The sequence below is a fragment of the Zalophus californianus genome, chromosome 15, assembly GCF_009762305.2.
Source record: "Zalophus californianus isolate mZalCal1 chromosome 15, mZalCal1.pri.v2, whole genome shotgun sequence".
NCBI lineage: Eukaryota > Metazoa > Chordata > Mammalia > Carnivora > Otariidae > Zalophus > Zalophus californianus.
In genome coordinates, this window is record NC_045609.1 from 38200160 (window position 1) to 38218782 (window position 18623).

The following is an 18623-nucleotide window of genomic DNA, read 5'->3' on the forward strand; positions in this document are numbered from 1 at the left end:
CCCTAGACTTGGTGGAGATCATTAACTTGCCTGCCTTTCCAGGCTGTTCTTTCCCACCCTGCCCTTTCATCCCCTCCCCCTGCCGGTCCAGAGAACCGTGGGGCTCCCTCATTTGTCCAGGTCCCCCTTCCCAAGCCCCATCCACCTGGTAATGATTTCCTAGAGAGTCTCCCAGGGGTCTCCATGGGGACGTTTCCTGCTCCAATCTCCATGGCAACTCTTCAGGTTGCCATGGTGACACTTAAGTGATTATTTGGAGACACTTAAATAAATCACCCACGGTGGTATATGCTGGAAGTGTTTGGCTCCAACTCTTAGGTTTGGGGCCAGGGTTGGGGCCCAGGCCTTCAGGCAGGAATGGGAGGCGGTGGGGAGGCGCTCATCCGCCCCGTTGCCCCTGGTTCTAGCGCTGCGAGGGGCCCTCTGGGCAAAGGTGGAACTGAGCCTTTGGGGAAGTGGGGCGAGGACAAGCAGTCAGGCTTGTGCCGTTCTTTTGTCCTTTTGAATAGAGACTCTGCGGCAAGGAGGGCACCCTTAACGGGATCGCGGGCTCGGGACAAGGGGCAGCTTTGAGAAAGCCAGAAAGTGACTGAGCAGGGTCTTAAATCTGGGCTGCTGGGCTCCAAGGGCCTCACTCCTTGATGCTAAATACTAAGAAGGAATTGAAGATTGAATCCAGTTCTTCATTTATTCAACCCACTACATGCCAGGCACTGTGCTAAGTCTTGAGGATATAGCAGTGATTGAAACAAACTGAACTACCCATCCTCACGGAGCTTACGTTCTACTGGGGGAGACACAATCAGCAAAATAATTAAAATACACAGGCCAGGGGCGCCTGGGTGGCTCAGTCGTTAAGCGTCTGCCTTTGGCTCGGGTCCTGATCTCAGGGTCCTGGGATGCAGCCCCGCATCGGGCTCCCTTCTCAGCGGGGAGTCTGCTTCTCCCTCTCCCTCTGTCTGTCTCCCCAGTTGTGCTCTCTTTGAAATAAATAAAAATCTTAAAAAAAAAAATACACAGGTCCGACGGTGGTTTACAGACTGGGAAATTGGGAGTGAGAGCAGACAACACTGCTAACGCGAGGCGGAAGTGACCACTCGAGTCTTGGCTAGCTCAGCCCAGGACCGTTTCTGCCTGACCAGCAGATTTTTCAGCAATTCCCTGAATCCACACGTACCCTGAGCGTACTTACTGAAGGCTGAATAAATGACTTGAGCACCTGGGAGGCTGGTGTAGTCTACCTGGGGAGTTTGGTTAATGTTATTCCTAATGCCAACCTTGGGTTGCTCCCAGACTTGCATGTGGTGAATTGCTCAGGCCTTTTCTTTGGTGCTGGAGCCACTGAAAGCTACAGGGGCAGGATTATTCTCACCCCAGCTTCCCCTGGACACAAATCCCTTCTCTAGGAAAGGAGTTTGGAAGCACAGGCCCCAAGCATACAATGTACACAGAGTGTACTCTGTGCCAAAAAGCTGCTGGAGGCCATGAGACTCCATCTTTCTCCATTAGGCTCCCTCTGCCTTTTCAGAGTGTGGATCCACCACCTTCTAATAGGCCTGGGACTTGGGGCCAGGTGAAGAGGCCACAGAAAATGCCTTCTGGACAGTTCAAGCCCCAAGAGGTGTTCACCGGAAAGTTCCCTTGGACCGCGAGTGGGGGAGGCGAGTGGCCAGCCTCAGGAGGCGCAGGAGGCTGAGACACTCCCTGGGCCTGGGCTTAGCCCAGATGCCAGTTTGAAGTTTCTAGAGAGGATGCGACTGGTCTCCTGCTGGTGGCCCTCAGCCCTCAAAGGGGCCAGGCTCCCCTTCCACAGGGGCTCTCTGCACTCCAGTCCCTCTGCCCAGAGCCCCCTCCTCTGAGGCCTGCTCAGACCACCGACCAAAGCAGGCCTATACATTCTTTATCACTGTACTTCTTCCTTGGCTCTTAGCACAGGGTGTAATTGCATACTGGTTACACGCTCTTTCACTAACCTGTGGTTTCCAATCTCAGTGAGAGCCACAAGCCACATGTGGCTCTTGGGCACGTGGACCTTGAGATGCGCTGTGAAGTATAAAACATACCCTGGATTTTCAAAACTCAGTGTGAAGCATGTAAAACATCTCATTCATAATTTTTATACTGATTACACACTGCAATGATATTTTGGACGTGAATTAAAAAAATATATTGTTGACATTAAGCTTACATTTTTTTTTAATGTATGGATGCTAGAACATTTACAGTTACACACATTTCTGGTGGACAGTTCTGTGACAAAAATTAAATCCACAAGCAAGGGGCCATGGAAATTTTGTCCACACCTTATACCCAGCACCTGGTGGTAGGGGAGCAATAGTCAGGGTTATTTATTGAATGTGTGTTTGACAGTTACATTTTCCATCAGCCCAGAAACATTTTGAACAGCCTGCTAAGGGAATGTGTAATTTAAATGTCAGTTTATTTGACAGATGTTGGCGGGGATGCGGAGAAAGGGGAACCCTCCTACACTGTTGGTGGGAATGCAAGCTGGTGCAACCACTCTGGAAAACAGTATGGAGGTTCCTCAAACAGTTGAAAATAGAGCTACCATACGATCCAGCAATTGCACTACTGGGTATTTACCCCAAAGATACAAATGTAGGGATCCGAAGGGGTATGTGCACCCCGATGTTTATAGCAGCAATGTCCACAATAGCCAAACTGTGGAAAGAGCCAAGATGTCCATCAACAGATGAATGGATCAAGAAGAGGTGGTATATATACACAAAGGAATATTATGCAGCCATCAAAAGGAATGAGATCTTGCCATTTGCAACGACGTGGATGGAACTGGAGGGTGTTATGCTGAGTGAAATAAGTCAATCAGAGAAAGACATGTATCCTATTACCTCACTGATATGAGGAATTCTTAATCTCAGGAAACAAACTGAGGGTTGCTGGAGTGGTGAGGGATGGGAGGGATGGGGTGGCTGGGTGATAGACATTGGGGAGGGTATGTGCTATGGTGAGCGCTGTGAATTGTGCAAGACTGTGGAATCACAGATCTGTACCTCTGAAACAAATAATGCAACATATGTTAAGAAAAAAGAAAAAGAAGATAGCAGGAGGGGAAGAGTGAAGGGGAGTAAGTCGGAGGGGGAGATGAACCATGAGAGACGATGGACTCTGAAAAACAAACTGAGGGTTCTAGAGGGGAGGGGGGTGGGGGGATGGGTTAGCCTGGTGATGGGTATTAAAGAGGGCACATTCTGTGTGGAGCACTGGGTGTTATGCACAAACAATGAATCATGGAACACTACATCAAGAACTAATGATGTAATGCATGGTGATTAACATAACAATAAAAATTTAAAAAAGTCAGTTTATTAAAAAACAAACAAAAAATGAAGCCAAAAAACAAACAAAATAAAAAAAACCACCGCCAAGCCAAAACAAAAAGCCTCAGGCATAAATTTGCCAGAAAGGGAAAAGAAAAGTGGGAATGAAGGGGTCAGGGTTTCAGTCCGTTTCTTCTGAGGGGCTCAGGGGGATATTCAGAGCTTTGTCAATCAAAACAACGAACGAACAAAAAGAAACCCCCAAAGGTCCTGATACACCAGAGGCAGACACATGATTATTTCCCACTTCCTGTTCTTCCTTTTTGCTTTGCTAACAGAAGCCCCTACTTTTAGCTAGGACCATGGCTGCCCAGAACCCCAGTGCCATCTGCCAGCTTCCCTTGGAGCCCGGTTCGGTTAGTTATGGCTGAAGGGATGGAAATAGAAACGTCGCTCAACTTTCAGGAACTTTACTTAAAGGAAAGCGCTATACCTCTCTTTCTCCTTGTCTTCTGGCTAGCATGCTGGGAAATGGAACGGCGGCCCTGGACCATGAGGGGTGACGGGAGCTGGAACCTAGAGCTGGTGGAGGGGGGCCTGGCAGGGCCTGGGTCCGACAGCTCAGTGAAAGTGCCATTTCAGCCCTGTGATGCCCACTACGGTCTTACGTCAGAAGAGAGAATCTTGGAGCTGTAAGGCCATGGCCACGAGAGATTTTGTGGTCACCTTACCCCAGGAACAATGTCCTCCCTGCATCTCTGGCACTTCTTGGCTCTGTGTAACTGGAAAAGACCACTCCAATCCTCTCGGAATGGAGCACTTGAGCACTCGCCAAGAACGAAGGCTGCTTCAAGATGACTTGTTTTCTTTACCATCAGATATTGGCAATACCTTCAGAAGGAATGAAATTAGAAAGGCACAACAGAACATAGTGTGAAAAACACCTCTGTCCTTCAGTCATGTTTCTATTGCCAGAGGCAACCATTATTACCAGTGTGTGGAAGACTTTTATATAGTAACCTCTCTTTTAAAGAGAAAACTGTCCCAACTCCTGGGATATCCTGTTATACAATAAATCTATATAAATAAATACATCCATATCCACCTCTACAAAAACTCTGAGCTACTACCCACAACTCTTACAATGAAGTCACATTTACTTTATAGCCCAAATTAAAATGTTCAAGCCCTCAGCCACGTGACTGCCAAACGTCCCCTTCCCTAGCTTTTTCTCCCCGGTATGAAATACTTCCCGGATCCAATGATCAAACAGACTGTGGGGCAGAAGCTGTGACTTGAGAGGCTGGATCCCCAAGGCCACAAAGGACAGCTCCATCTGGGTGACTTAAAAGGGTCAGAGTTATGGGCGCTTGAGTGGCTCAGTCAGTTAAGTGGCTGACTCTTGATTTCGGCTTAGGTCATGATCTCAGGGTTGTGAGATTGAGCCCTGGTCCATGCTGAGTGTGGAGCCTGCCTAAGATTCTCTCTCCCTCTGCCCCTCCCCCCACTATGAACAGGCTTGCAGGTGCTCTTAAAAAAAAAAGGGACCAGAGTTTGTTTTTTTTGTTTTTTTTTTAAGATTTTATTTATTTGACAGAGAGAGAGACAGTGAGAGAGGGAACACAAGCAGGGGGAGTGGGAGAGGGAGAAGCAGGCTTCCCGTGGAGCAGGGAGCCCGATGTGGGGCTCGATCCAAGGACTCTGGGATCATGACCTGAACCAAAGGCAGACGCCTAACAACTGAGCCACCCAGGTGCCCTGAGTTTGGGTTTTGGTACTGAATTCTCAGACCATGTTTTCTAGTAAAAGTACTGATGGTCACCGTAACTGCAAACACTTAATGAGTGTGTCCTTTGTGCCAGACACCGTACCTGGATCTTATATGCAAAATCACACTGAAACTTCACAACGACCCTAGGAGTCAGGTACCACTAAATAGCATTCCTATCTTATGAGGGAGAGGTTAAATCATTAGTTTAAGGTCACCAGACAGAAAGGGGAAATTGGGATTTGCATTCTGATAGTCTGTTCATAGAAACCAGGCTCTTAACCACAAGCTGACCCTGACCAGAGGGTAAGCCCCATGCACGCAGGGATTTTCTCTGAGGCCCGCACACCACCTGGCACAGAGCAGAAGCTTAGCAAACCTTCATGGACTTAAATGTCTGCTTATGAACACTGTACATGGAACGTGGGGTAAGTATGGGAGCCTCCATTCCCAGTAACTGCAGCCTTATGTCCTCTGCTCAGGGCCCACCCTCTAGAACCCCAGTCCAAAGGATGGAGGCCAATCAGCAGTGTGAAGGGCACTGCAGAGGGGCTGGAACCAGGGGCTGTGCTGGCCGAGAGACCATTCTCTTTGTTCCACTGAGCTGGAGGTGCCAGACCCCCCAAGACCCTCAGTACTGCAGCTGGGACCCTACATGCTGGACACATATTTGCAGGCTTGATCTACCACCTCTTGGCTCTGCCCCTTCTGCTGAAGACTTGTTTTTAGATGCACTGGTATCTGATTTACCGGTTTTATTTACTGCTGCTCTTTTAGTACCTAGAACATTGTAGGCCTTTATTCACTGAACGAACTTCTGAACAGTCAGGCGAGGCACTTGATCCCAGCTAGGTGGTACTTCCAGGAGATACTGCATTGTGTCCCAATGGGTTTGAATTAGCTACACGACGGGGGCGGGGAGGGGCGCAGAGCTCACTGCTGACCTCCAGCACCTGAGGGGTGGGCTTGTGGCAGGGGACATTAATTATTGTAGGAGTTGGAGCCCATTCGCATCTCAGTCACCCTTTTTCACAACCCACAGGGATGAACTGCTACTGTTACATGTAGAGTAAGTTTTCCTTATTTCAGTTTTCCTAAAAAAGAAGAATTCTGTCTAGAGGCAGCCAAAATTCAAGAAAAATAATCATTCTATGGTGTCAGTCAGACATGAATCAATGTGAATACACACGGATAAACCCTGAAACAGAGACACAGCACCATGATTTGACTCTGACACAGACACTGGGAGACTCCAGAATGTCTCTCCCACCCCCAAAGCGCTGAACAAGCAGGGGGCTCTCACTGAGTCAATCGCTATTTTAATCCCCTTGTACAAAAGACGTAAAAAGGGCAAAGGACTGGACAGATGACTAGTCAGAATGAATATGAATTTGCTAACAGATGAGACCGTTAAAATGTATTTTTCTTATTTCTTCCCCAACAGGGCCAGAGTAAAATCCCAACCTTCAATGGAGCTTACTGTTGAGAAGACATTGCTCTCTGGATCTGGTGTCTGAGTTCTGTGCTTGCATAAAGCCCAACACCAGGGCAGCAGACCATCCCATCCCATTTGCACACCCAGCTACGGCACACACACAGCAGGGAGCACAGAGCAGGGCTCACCAGGCAACGCTGCCTTGCCAGGGGTCCCGGCAGAGCTCCGAGGACACAGGGTCTTGGCTTGGGGGGGTGCGCTGCTTCACGTAACCCTTCTGTCCGCGCAAGGCCACATGCTGATCGACCCCCACCCCCTGCCTGCGCGCAGCACAATCACATACCTCTCACCCAGGCTCGTCGGCACCCAGGGGCCTCGCTCAAGCAGGATGAGGCTCCTGGCGGGGCCGTCTTTATTACTCACAGTGGCACACACCGGTTCCCCTCCCCAGTCCAGGTGCGCGGCACACAGAGGAAAGCGGGCGCTGGTGCTCCCTCTCATTCTGGGAGCCCTCCCTCTCACGGCCCTCGTGTGCCTTCTCGTAGTTCTGGATCCGAGCAGGCCCAAGGCTTATTCCCCAGGCAGGTTTTCAGGAAGGCAGCTGTGGTACTGTGGCTCTTTGCAGGTTGTACGAGGGAAGCGAGGCCTGTGGTGAGGTTCCAGGTGGCACCCCTGTAACAGACTTAATCTGTGTTGCGAACCAGGCTAGCTCAGTTCAGAGATAGGGAGTGGGTGGAACATGAAAAATGACACTTTTTCACCTTAAGAGAACTTCCTAAATCAACCTCATGGGTGCAGGGAAACCCCAGGGCCAGACTAATTTTAACAGAATTTTAAACCAGAGAATGGCCAAAGGTTCAGGTCAAGAATTCTGAATTCAGGAATCCCATCAGGATGGGAGAGAAAGCATTCATTCTAACACAGACCCCACAGCTGATGGTTACACAAAGTACCTTAGCAGCATTAACTCAGAACTTTGGAAATCAGCTAGAGAATGTCCCAAGAAGCAAAGTGTGATTCTTTGCACTACAACTTGAATTCTGTAAGTGCCTGCCCTACCTTTTTTTTTTTTCTCCTCCACACCCACCTCTTTAATCAGCCAAACCATCTTCTCCCTCAACAACAAACTCACATCTCTTCAGTTTGGGTGGCTGTTTTCTTCCAGGGGCTGGATATGAGAGAAATTAGCGATGTCGCTTCAGAAGTAGAGCTTCCCAGATGCGTGGAGCCAGAAGGTAGGGTCGAAGCCCCACTTTCATGATCATCTCATTCCCAACTAAGCAGCCTTGGTTTTCCAAGGCCCCCTGGTGAGGAAGGAAGAGCCAGAGCACTGGGACTTGGCTCCAGATAGGGAAGGGCAGGGCAGGCTTCACGGAACATCCTCCAGACGGAGTAGAGAGTGGCAGCCATACCATTTCTTATCCGTGACCCTGGCCCAATCTTACTGAGCAAATTCAGTACAAAGAATCACGGTCTCTGGCAGCGAAACCCTTCTGCAAAGATAAGCTGTGTACATTTCCTTCCTCTGTTGCACAAACCCCCATCACAAGCCATGTGGGGTCTTCCTGGGACACCCTGCTGGTCTCCTGCCGCCTGACAGGTGCTTTCGATCATTACAGATCTACTCTTCCAGTAGCCTGCTACTGCCCAATGGGCACGCCGCCAGCTCTGTTCCCTCTCCACCCCCACGTGGGCCTCCTCCCTTCCTGTCTGGGTGGCCCTTTCACCCCTGCCTCTACCCAGAAAGGCCCTACCCCACCTGTGCCCCCAGGGCACTTTTTAGGCCATAGCTCTGCACCTGCCCTGCTTGCTCTGTGGATATGGGGGGCAGGCCAGCTGTACGGATACCTTGGGGGGTGTGGTTACCACCCAGGCAGTGTAGGGGCCTGGACCAGCCTCACCCATCACCTCCACACACACTGACTGTCCCCACCGCAGCGGGCTCCGAACTCCGGCAAGGCTTCTATCGGCCGTGAACAATGGGTCCCACTCTCGTCACAAGGCAGGCTCCCCGCCATGGAGGTCAGACGTAGACAAGAACAATGGGGTGGTCAGAGGTGTCTGTAAAAGATGTTTCAGAGCAGCTTGGGCCTCATGACGGTTTTAGCTTAGTTACAAATCCCAGGCAGTTCCATCTGCTTAACCAGTTTTTCCGGTGACACTTCAATGCTGGTTTTCTTGGTTTTTATAGCCTCTTGCTTTCAAATTTTAAAAGTAAAGCCAAAATAACAACAACTCCAAATTCTTCAAACTGAACAAATAAATAACGGTGATAATATTTATATGTGTAGGCCACGTGAAAAGATTCGACCATGACTGAGGAACAGAAAAACCAGGAACAGGCCTTCGTCTTGGAGCTTATGGCTGGCTCTGGGTCATGGTGTGACACTCCTGAAAGCCAGTAGTTGGAAGGGTGAGGTGAGAATGAGCAAAGATGCCTGGCCGGGGCCTCCTGGTGAGGCTAGGGTTTCAAACAGACAAACCTCAGTTCTCCCGACCAGGCACTGTGGTGTGATCAGGGTCGCAGGCGAGCTGCTCCCGGGGACACGGAGGCCTTCTCGGCGTGACGGCACGGTGGGGACATCAGAGTCTGTCCCAGGGAGCACAAGCTCTCTGGGTCAGCTGCCAGTCTTGACCTCTTTCCAGATGGGACAAGGAGCTGAGGTCAGGAACAGTCCCCTCCTCCCTGGACTATGTGACAAGGGGGATGTGGAATTCGTTTGTGTCGAAGATCAGGGGTCTCCTGGGAGGGCTTGGGTCCCTGTCGGCCTTGTGCAGCAGCTTGAAGAGCCCAGTTCCAATGTTCATAGGGATCCCCATGATGATGCATTCAGACACCCCTGAAACCAACCAGACAGGCCATCAGACGGCTTTTCAACACGGGTGGGCTCCCAGCCCCACAGCTCTCCTCGCAGTCTGAGCCACAGCTGCCCTGCAGGCTCACCTTCCAGAGCACTAAACGCAGCCAGCAGGGATACTGAATGATGCCCGGGGAGCCCTGACTTTGCCACCCAGTGTTTCCTCAATTGGGGGCCTAGAAAAGCAAACTGGCTGACGTTAGAGACCAGTGCCCTTGGAAACAGCAGTAGAAACTGGTTGCCTATGCTCAGGGGTCAAGGCTGGGTCAGGCTTAACAGCACGCCTGTGCCTTGGAAACCCACAGCCCTAATGGGAGACACGTGGAAGGCAAGGCCCCTGCAGAGACAGGAGGAAGGCAATGGAGCAAATTCTTTCTCCGAACTCCACTCCAGCTTTGGATCAGACTTCTGGTTCCATAACAAGCTAGTGCTTGCCTACTGTATTCCGGGCTTTGTCCTATCAGGAGACCAGGGAGACAAACCACCAAGCTAAAGACCAACATGGACTGAGAGCTGACACTGAGTTAACAACACTGTAAAGGACGAGGAAGGGGAAGATTTCACAGCAGGGGTGGGGTGACCATGCAGGCCCCGAGGAGGTCAGTGGTGGATAGAGGCAGCAGTGTTGTGGGGCTGCAGGGCCCAGCATCCCGGTGGCAGGGCCGCAGTGCTGGCCGTTAGTTCCACTGTCAAGCACACTCACTCTTACTTTTGCCTTGGCCTTGTCCCGTTCTCCTGTCCCAATCTCTGCTCCCTTTTTCTTTCCTCTGACCCTTCAGTATCTTAAAAATGATATAGTAATTTCTCTTTTCCTCTATCTGCAACCTGTGTTCCTTTTGCAAAGAGAAAAAGTCAATCTTAGGAACAGAACAGAGGCACGTGCCCTGACCGGGGCCCCACCTGACCAGCACGTTTGGCAAATGCATGTAAGACTGGGAGACGAGACAGGAAATGGCCGCTATGGTGGTGGGGATGGTGGCCAGGCTGGGAATCTGTGCTTGGGCCAGATGTGTATGTGACCTTGGCCTGGCTACCAAGCCCCCCGCGGACTCCCACCTCGGGCCTGTAGGGTCTTGCATGAGAAAGGACAGAGGACCGCGGGCACTTGGTGCGGGAGCCAGGGAAGAGCCAGCCGGGGCGCAGGCCCTGTTGTGATGGCCCCACCACAGCTCTTCTCTCCCAGGCCACCATGAGAGATGCGCTGTGTGGTGTGGGGAGGTGGCCGGTGGGTGAGACTCGTCAGCCAGCAAGCTGTCCCCTGTTCTACTTGTGCAAGGGTTTATTTTATTTTCAAAGATTTTTATTTATTTATTTGAGAGAGAATGAGAGAGAGAAAGCGTGAGAGGGGGGAGGGTCAGAGGGAGAAGCAGACTCCCTGCCGAGCAGGGAGCCCGATGTGGGACTCGATCCAGGATCATGACCTGAGCCGAAGGCAGTCGCTTCACCAACTGAGCCATCCAGGTGTCCCATGTGCGAGGACTTAATACCTGTCCCTTACAGACGTGCTGCGGTCAGTGCACGCAAAGTGCTGGGCCCGGCGGCTCTCCTTCCCCAGCGGTCAGGACAGCAGGGCCACTGGACGCTGCTCCCTCCTGTCAGCCCTGGCACCACCCAGCGGGGGCAGGGTCAGACTGGCCAACTGCATCTCCAAGGTCTAGAAAAATTCCTTGATGCTCAGGGTTCATCTTTCCTTCTTGGCCCCAAGAAGCTGTCTGTACTGACAGAGAAGCCTTCTAACAGACGAGGGGGGAAACGCAGGGGGCCACAGCCAGGCTTTGGAGATCAAAGATCAATCATTTCCAATTCCGTGATCTTTATTCCTACCTCAGTTTCCTCACCTCCTGGGAAGCCCTAGTCACGGTCTCAGCTACAAACCACTAAAGCCCGCTGGTGAAGGTCCTAGAAACACCAAACCTACCACACACGGAGTCCTTCTGCCCAAAGTAGGCCGCATCGAAGAGATGGTCAGCTGTCTTCTCAAAGGAGGCCAGCATCAGCACACTCTCCTTCATCTTGGCCAGGCCAAACCTCGTGATGCCCAGGACTTCACCCTGCAGCGGGGGAGGAGGAGTTAGGGTGGTACTCACACCACTTACAAAAGCCCAGAGCAAACCACACCCCCTGCCTCCCCTCCACAGAGTCAGCCCGAATCGGCCAAGCAGCTGTCCAAGCCAGTCTCGGGTCCGGACAGGACCCTAACAGCGATCTGTCCCACTGGCGTCCCCCTGGGGCTACCAGTCACTGACAACACGGACCTTTCCATTCCCAACCACATGTCGTTGGAAGAAAGAGTCACGAACTGAGAGCCAGAATTAAAAACCTAACTTTTAAAAAAGAGAGTACTTCTGAAGATGTTTATTATGGCTCAAAGAATTCCAAACTCAAATAATTTAAAAGCCTCACAGTAGGGAAAGAGTTAAGTAAATTTAGGCGCTTTCATTCAAGCCCACAGTGCACCATCGTTAAAAAAGTATATTTATAAAAACTATGTGACATGGAAAATACTCATAAAGTTAAATGAAACAGGATAAAACCCACATGCCCACTACTCACCACAACTGTGTAACATGATACGTGCGGAGAGAATAACACCAGGAGGCAAGACTTAAAAGTGACAGCCTCTGCTGAGGGGCGGAGGAAACGGGTCATTTCCCCACTCAGTTCTGACCACTCTGTCATCAGGGACAGGCTCCTAAGGGCAGGCACCGGGAAAGCCTTATGGCACTGCTACGGCGCATGCGTACTAGTACAGGGGACGGGTACGTTTTGTGGGAAAAGAGAAAGAAAATGACCAAGCTCATTTCCCACCTAGCCTCCCCTTCAGATCATGGTAACTTATCCTTTACCTGGAAATGGCTACAGAAATGTAAGGAATGGGTTGAAAAGGAAATAAACAACTCGGTTTTCCATGGAAATCCCTGGGCTTTTAGCAATGGCCAGTTTTGCTCTAGGATAACATTTCTAATAAGGACAAAAAAAATAATGCCCCCACCTCCTGCCATGAGGTTGCAAGTTTCATACTGGAGTTTTACCACAACACCCAGCCCAACCCCATGCTTGGTCTTTGAGCGATGGTGACATCCTGTTTTCTTTCCGTGGCGGCTGTTACAGCTGGGTGTTCTCCAGGCAGCTGCGAGACAGCGCGGCGCATGGCGCCCTACCCACGAACCTTGTAGGTCATCAGGTCGGACAGCAGCATCACGTGCCTCCTGTCGATGCTCATGCCGTGGTTGACCATCGTGTACTGGATTTCGTTGATGATCGTTGTCCGGGCAGCTTCGATGCCCAGAGTTTTCTCCACCTACAGAGAGCCAGGATGAGTGGAAGCAGCCTCTTCCAGCCTGCTGGCCCAAGTCCTCCCCATGTCCTCCTCTGCCCGGCAGCTTCCCGGCACACTCTGGGCCCTCTGCCAGAAATGGGCTGCTGGGCAATCTTTCGTGTAGAACCACAGCAAATGGCAGTGTCAGAGAAGTGTGCCGGGACAACCATAAGGTGACCCTGCGCGTGAACGGTACCTCATAGGTGTTATTGGAAGTGGTGCGGGTGCCCTTCACACCGTGGGTGGCCATGACCGCCCGCAGGTTATCACCCTCCACCAGGAGCTTGTACTTCTCCTTTCCGCTCTGCTCGTCGATGTGGATGACAGCTCTGGAAACCTCCGGGATGCCCTGCACCACCACCTGGACTCAAGAGACACAGAAGGCTCAAGGCCCGGCGGTGCCCACGGCAACCCCACCCCCACCCCGGTAGCCTCAGAAACCACACAGGCTGTGAGAACTGGGAATGTCATGCCTGGGTTGTCACCTTGACCAGCCCCGTTTCTCAGCGGGGTTTATCGGGAACATACCAAACTAAAAGTGCCTGTGTGCTGTTGGGGTTAGGGAGAAAGCACAAGGTCAGGGGGCCATACCACAGTCTACATCAGTTTTATCAGAGAACTGACAGGAATCTAACAGGCAGACTTGGTGTGGCAGGGCAGAGATGGGAAAAACCTGATTGATTCCAGAGGGATGTGGCAAAAAAGAAAAAATGGACACCCTCCTCAGTCTCTGTAGTGACACAGTCCTTAGGTTGCCTGACACCTGGGTATTCGGGCTAGAGGTAAATATGGTCTCTCCCTCTACAAATCCCCAGGCATTAGACTGGGTGGGAGCCCCAAGAGGGGACTTTTGTCTCACCTTGGGGAGATCCTCCTTCAGGAACTGCAGCACATAGTACATGGAGCTCTTGCTGTTCTCTCTGGGGGTGACACACACCACAGCCTCGCCGTGAACGGCCACATCGCCAGGCTTCACGCGGAGCTTGGACATGCAGATGGAATAGCGCACCGTCTCAGCGTTCACCTGCAAGGTGGTCAGACACGGGCCACGCACCCAGGACGTTACTGACAGGGATGGAGGCTTCGATTCCAGTGTTTCTTGGCCTTTTTCCATCACTGCCCCATGACAAGCCTCACTTTTTCCCTTAATCTCATTCCTCACTGTAAAATTTTAACATGAGACATACTATGTATTTGCTTATATACCGCGTAAGTGTATCTACTTTACTTGTAAACAGAGGAGACTTTCTTCACAACCTCCCGTCACCCCAAACCAACTTCTGCCCCCACTGAAAATGCATGCTCTATTCACAACAACACACACAGGCTCCAAGGTGGTTCCAGGAGGCAGGGGCCTGGAGAGCAGGACAATCTGTGTGTCAGTGAAGCCTCCCCTTTACCTGACCTCACCACAACTGCTCACGGGCCACAGGCCTTGATGCAACCCAGTCCTTCTGGTACAAGAGCCACAAGGCAGGTGGCCAGAGCTAGGCTAGAGAAGCCCCCAGCCTGGAGACCTGGCTGCTCAGTTCTGGAATCACAGTCTATGGGCAACACGAACGTAGTACTTGAGAGAGCAGGCTGAGACACAATGTGGCCAGGATGGGTGTTAACTGCCTGAGAGGAAGAGGAAGGTGCCAGAAAGTTACTCAGTTTGCACCTGTGCCTCAGCTGCTCTGTGAGAAAGGCTGCAATTTCTCGCTCTTTACCTGTCTGTGAACACTAGTAATATTAAGCCAGACTAGTCCACCCAGACAAAAACATTCGCCAAGCCAGCCAGGTGCTGAGCTGGGGGCCCACAGGTGAGTAAGACACAGGTGGCCCTGCGCTCCGGCCAGACCCTCTAATACTGTGTCACGGCAACCGGCTATTGTGGCCTCACACAGTTTCAACAAATTTCCCGTGTGTCTTTAGATGGGAACGTGTGTGTCAGGTTCAGGTTCAGAGAGAGAGAATGGGAAGGTACACTAAAGACCCTTACAGAACAGAAACCCAACAAAGCCTCCTCAATGCTTCTCGTGCCTGGCTTATTAGCTCCCACAACAGGTTATCAGCGCCCATCTTGGGACTCACAGAGGATGACCTCCTGCCCACATTTAATGACGTGACTTACTTCCAGTCTCAGAAGTCTGATCCGTTCCAGGGAGAGCTTGACGAGGATAAAGCAGTCATCCGGAAGAAACACTTCTTCAATATACTCGGAAATCTGTCGTGTCAGCAGACCAGAACGTTACACAGCCATTGTGTGGCGCTGCTCATTTTGGGGGACACGGGACAGCGTGGCCACGCGGCCAGCAGGCCCAGCACAGCCGGAGCTTAGGCGCGGGCTCGCCACACTGCCGCTCTAGAGCTCTTGTCACCAAGACGGACTTCTTACCTCTCCCAAGAGGGTTTTCTCGATTCTGCCCTTCACGAGGCGAGCGTAGTCCGCGTCGTCGTCCTTATCCAGCTGCGCCGTGATGATCGGGGTGCTGAGAGAAGACGGGGGCCGCGGTTACGGCCTGGGAAAGCCTGCCGGGAGGCCGCTGCCGCGTGACGCCCGGGCACTACTGGAATCCCAGGGCTAAAGGCCACTGCAATTTCCGAAGCACTCGCTGGGGGCCTCACAGACTTTCTTATCCAGACTTTCCATTTTTAGATCTCACGCGGCAACCATCAGTGAGTTCCAAAATGAGACGGTTTTTGGAACGTTCTTCCTGACCAAGCAGGCCTATCTCTTCCTCTCTGGTCCCGGCAGGTATAGTTATTTCGATTCTGTACTGACCCTTTACACTCGTGCTGTAGAGCTTCCTCCACCCCGCCCGCATCACCACCTCGCCAGGACACCTGCCAATCACTTGCCGCCGGCTTCTGCCCTCCCTGTCCTGGCTGGCGTCCCCTGACCACGCACCCCCAGGAAAGACCGGGACAGCTGGTGGTGGCAGCAGAGCTCCTGCCACCCTGGACGCCCACCGTTGCTGCTCTAGAACCAAGCGCCGTGTTCCCTCCTTGGATGCTATTTGTCATCACTTTGGGGGATTCAGATCACAGGTGAATCATGATGAGGTCACAGAATGCACTGTAATGCATTTCTACCTTTTTCCGGTCTCAGATGACCTACAAACCCTACCACGAAACTACTAGGGAGTCATAGACTGTGGCCACAGCTCAAGTGACAGACTCACCAGTCAGGCTTCAGTTGGGAATAACAACATCTGAAGTTTAAATCTACACAGACATATTGATACAGTCTTTCCAGTCATTTTTTATGTTGACTTGTGGCCACAGAGAACCACTGCCCCACTTGTGACTGTACCCAGTTTCCACTTATTTTTTCTCAAGTGGGTTTTTTAAAAACCTGGATCTGATGAAGACAAGCATGCTGCCAGAGTTGACAATACTGCCCAGAGTACCACATGTGGTAAGAGGATCGCACGACAGGCAGCATGAGAACAGATGGGAGACGGGGGCAGGCACCTGATGGCCTTGGAAGCATTGATGATCTCTTTGATCCGGGGCACACCCAGGGTGATGTTCATGGACGCCACGCCCGCGAAGTGGAAAGTCTTCAGGGTCATCTGGGTGCCTGGCTCCCCAATGCTCTGGGCACACAGTGCGCCCACCGCAGAACCTGGCTCCATCTGCGCCCTAGAAGGTAAGGGTATGAAAGAATAGTCCAGAAAACTATTGGGAAGAGGCTTCTGGTTATCTCCTTTCAACAGAAAAAAATGCAGGTGTCGCCAGGGTCAGGAGGGAATATGCTATGAGCCAGGCTGTGCTTGTGACAGGAAGAACCTGGCACGGATCAGCCAGAGGTGCAGACAGGGGGGTGCGGAGGGGGTGCAGCAGTCACAGGGGCCCGATGATGGAAGTGAACACTGTGTGGCTACTTGTGGTCCGTGTGCAGTGACTGGGCCCAAACATCGACTGCCTGGAGAAGCGCCAAGAGCTCTGCTAACAAATGGAGCTGACGGCGGACAGTGCAGCCAGCACCCGCCAAGCTACTCCACGGGGGGGGAAGACACTCAGAAACGTCTTCGCAATTATTTCCCCATCTTGGAACATCCAGGCTGCCTCCCCACCAGAGACCCTAAGAGAAGAGGTGACAGAACCTGCTCGAACACTGGCAGTGGATAAGCAGAGCTGGTGCAGGACCTCGCTCCAGTGGGGAAATGGAAAGGACAGGAACCCCACACGCCTGCCTGGCAGTCCAGGCAAATTAGCATCCGTACCTCATGTACTTGTCCCTACAGGTCTCCAGGAACTTTTCGATTTGGGTGGGGGTGATCCGGTCCAACTGGTACAACACACGGGGCTGTAGGGACAGAAACCAAGTGTGCGGGTCAGGCTGCGGGACCCGAGCCCGTTGGGGGCACCCGAGCCCGTCGGGGAAGCTGAGCGCTACCTCTGTCGTGCCGTTGTCGTTGATGCCGTATTTATCTCTGGTCTTCTTGATCTTCTCAGAAACGCCCTTGACGAAATTTTTTATTTCCTGAAAGAATACACAGCAAACATCAGTTGTGTATTTCTTGGGGATCTGGATGGCAGTGTGTTTTACAAACTTCGGTAGTGCGATGCGCCCACCAGTTTTGTGATGGCTAGTGATGCCCTCTCCACCCCGTCCCACGTGGCCCCCCACACAGCCAGCAGGGGCCACAGCAGGAGAGCCTGGCGCGGACGCCATCTCCTCTGCTCTCTGGGCATACATGTCGCCTGCATCCACCCAGCTCCGAACAACTAGAACTGTACCATTTATAAACCTGGAGTCTCTAAACGGGCTTAGGTTTGAGGCTTTCTCCTGAAGTTATGATCAACAGAAGTACCAGCTAAAGCACAGCTTTGAAGACGCTATATACATTTCAAACACACGGTTTCGGCTTGCCTTCATTTCAAAGAAGACACGCCCAAATCCCTGCTTCTCTTTCTCTCTCTGACCCTCACCTCTGCCTCACCCCCACCCCCCGTCTCACTTGCCCTTCCCAACAATTAGGACTTTGTAAGGATTCCTGGAAACCAGGCTGGGAATGAAACATCAGTGTCTGCAGTCCCCTCTGTATTGCAAAGTAGCACTTTAAGCCCCGGATGGGGACTACATGGAGCAAGGAAGGTGACAAGGACATCATGTGGACGAAGCACAGGGCAGGGCTAAAGGCCACAGACTTACATTTTCTGGTAATCACTCAAAGTGGAAAACCTGTTTCACAATTTGTGGTGTATCTCTGACATAAACCAGCCCAGTGGTCACCCCTGGAGCCAGGATCTAGAACAAGGATTGGCTAGCACTCAAGGAGGACTTATGGAGGGGGTGATGGGCTTTAGTGAGCTATGTCCATCAAAGCCTTGCTCCCGGGGGCTCAGATGTCAAGTGCTGTGGGACCGACTCTAAGAGCACTTCCCAGGTGAGTGGATGGCACATGCCATGCAGTGACAAAATCCTTCAGAGGCTGCTGTGACACGGGCCTGGGGGCTGGTGATCAGCCGCTCTAGTGTGATCCAGGGGTGTTTGTGAGAATGTGGAAAGAGTGGCTAGACTACACTTCGCCTCAGCAGCGCTCCTGGAAATAGAATTTCCCTCACTGACTTTGGACAAATAACAGTGGCAGTGAGCTTAACTGTCACTCCTGAATGTCCGTGCAGGCACCCAGCTGCTCTGTGTGGCTGGCTGAGGGTAGATCCACACACGTGGACAGCCCAAGGGCAGGGGGAAGTCCTGTTTCTCCATTTCAAGGCAGGCCGAGGGACCCCTAAGGAGAAGGCCTACATGCCCCCTACCCAAAGTCTACTCCGTCTGTATCACATAGCTGAAAATGTCTGTTTTGTCTGAAACAAATATTTATTTTCATCTTAAATTTTTTAATTGTTATGTTAATCACCATACATTACATCATTAGTTTTGGATGTAGTGCTCCATGATTCATTGTTTGTGCATAACACCCAGTGCTCCACGCAGAACGTGCCCTCCCTA

General features: G+C 51.7%; 1 protein-coding gene across 2 annotated transcripts in view; it reads right to left on the reverse strand.

Annotated features, from left to right (window-relative positions):
* Positions 1–4940: 4940 nt before the first annotated feature.
* POLR3A (RNA polymerase III subunit A) overlaps positions 4941–18623 on the reverse strand; it is a 51091-nt gene continuing 37408 nt past the window's right edge. Inside the window, exons 22-31 of one of the 2 annotated variants that reach the window (XM_027595986.2) lie at positions 17064–17150; positions 16891–16973; positions 16136–16306; positions 15057–15150; positions 14793–14885; positions 13539–13703; positions 12876–13040; positions 12530–12661; positions 11279–11411; positions 9194–9342 (exon numbers count right to left, since the gene is read on the reverse strand). In XM_027595986.2, the coding sequence (XP_027451787.1) occupies positions 9194–9342; positions 11279–11411; positions 12530–12661; positions 12876–13040; positions 13539–13703; positions 14793–14885; positions 15057–15150; positions 16136–16306; positions 16891–16973; positions 17064–17150 (1272 nt within the window). Of the gene's footprint in view, positions 9343–11278; positions 11412–12529; positions 12662–12875; positions 13041–13538; positions 13704–14792; positions 14886–15056; positions 15151–16135; positions 16307–16890; positions 17151–18623 lie in introns of both variants that reach the window. The other variant, XM_027595985.2, reaches the window with a different exon arrangement.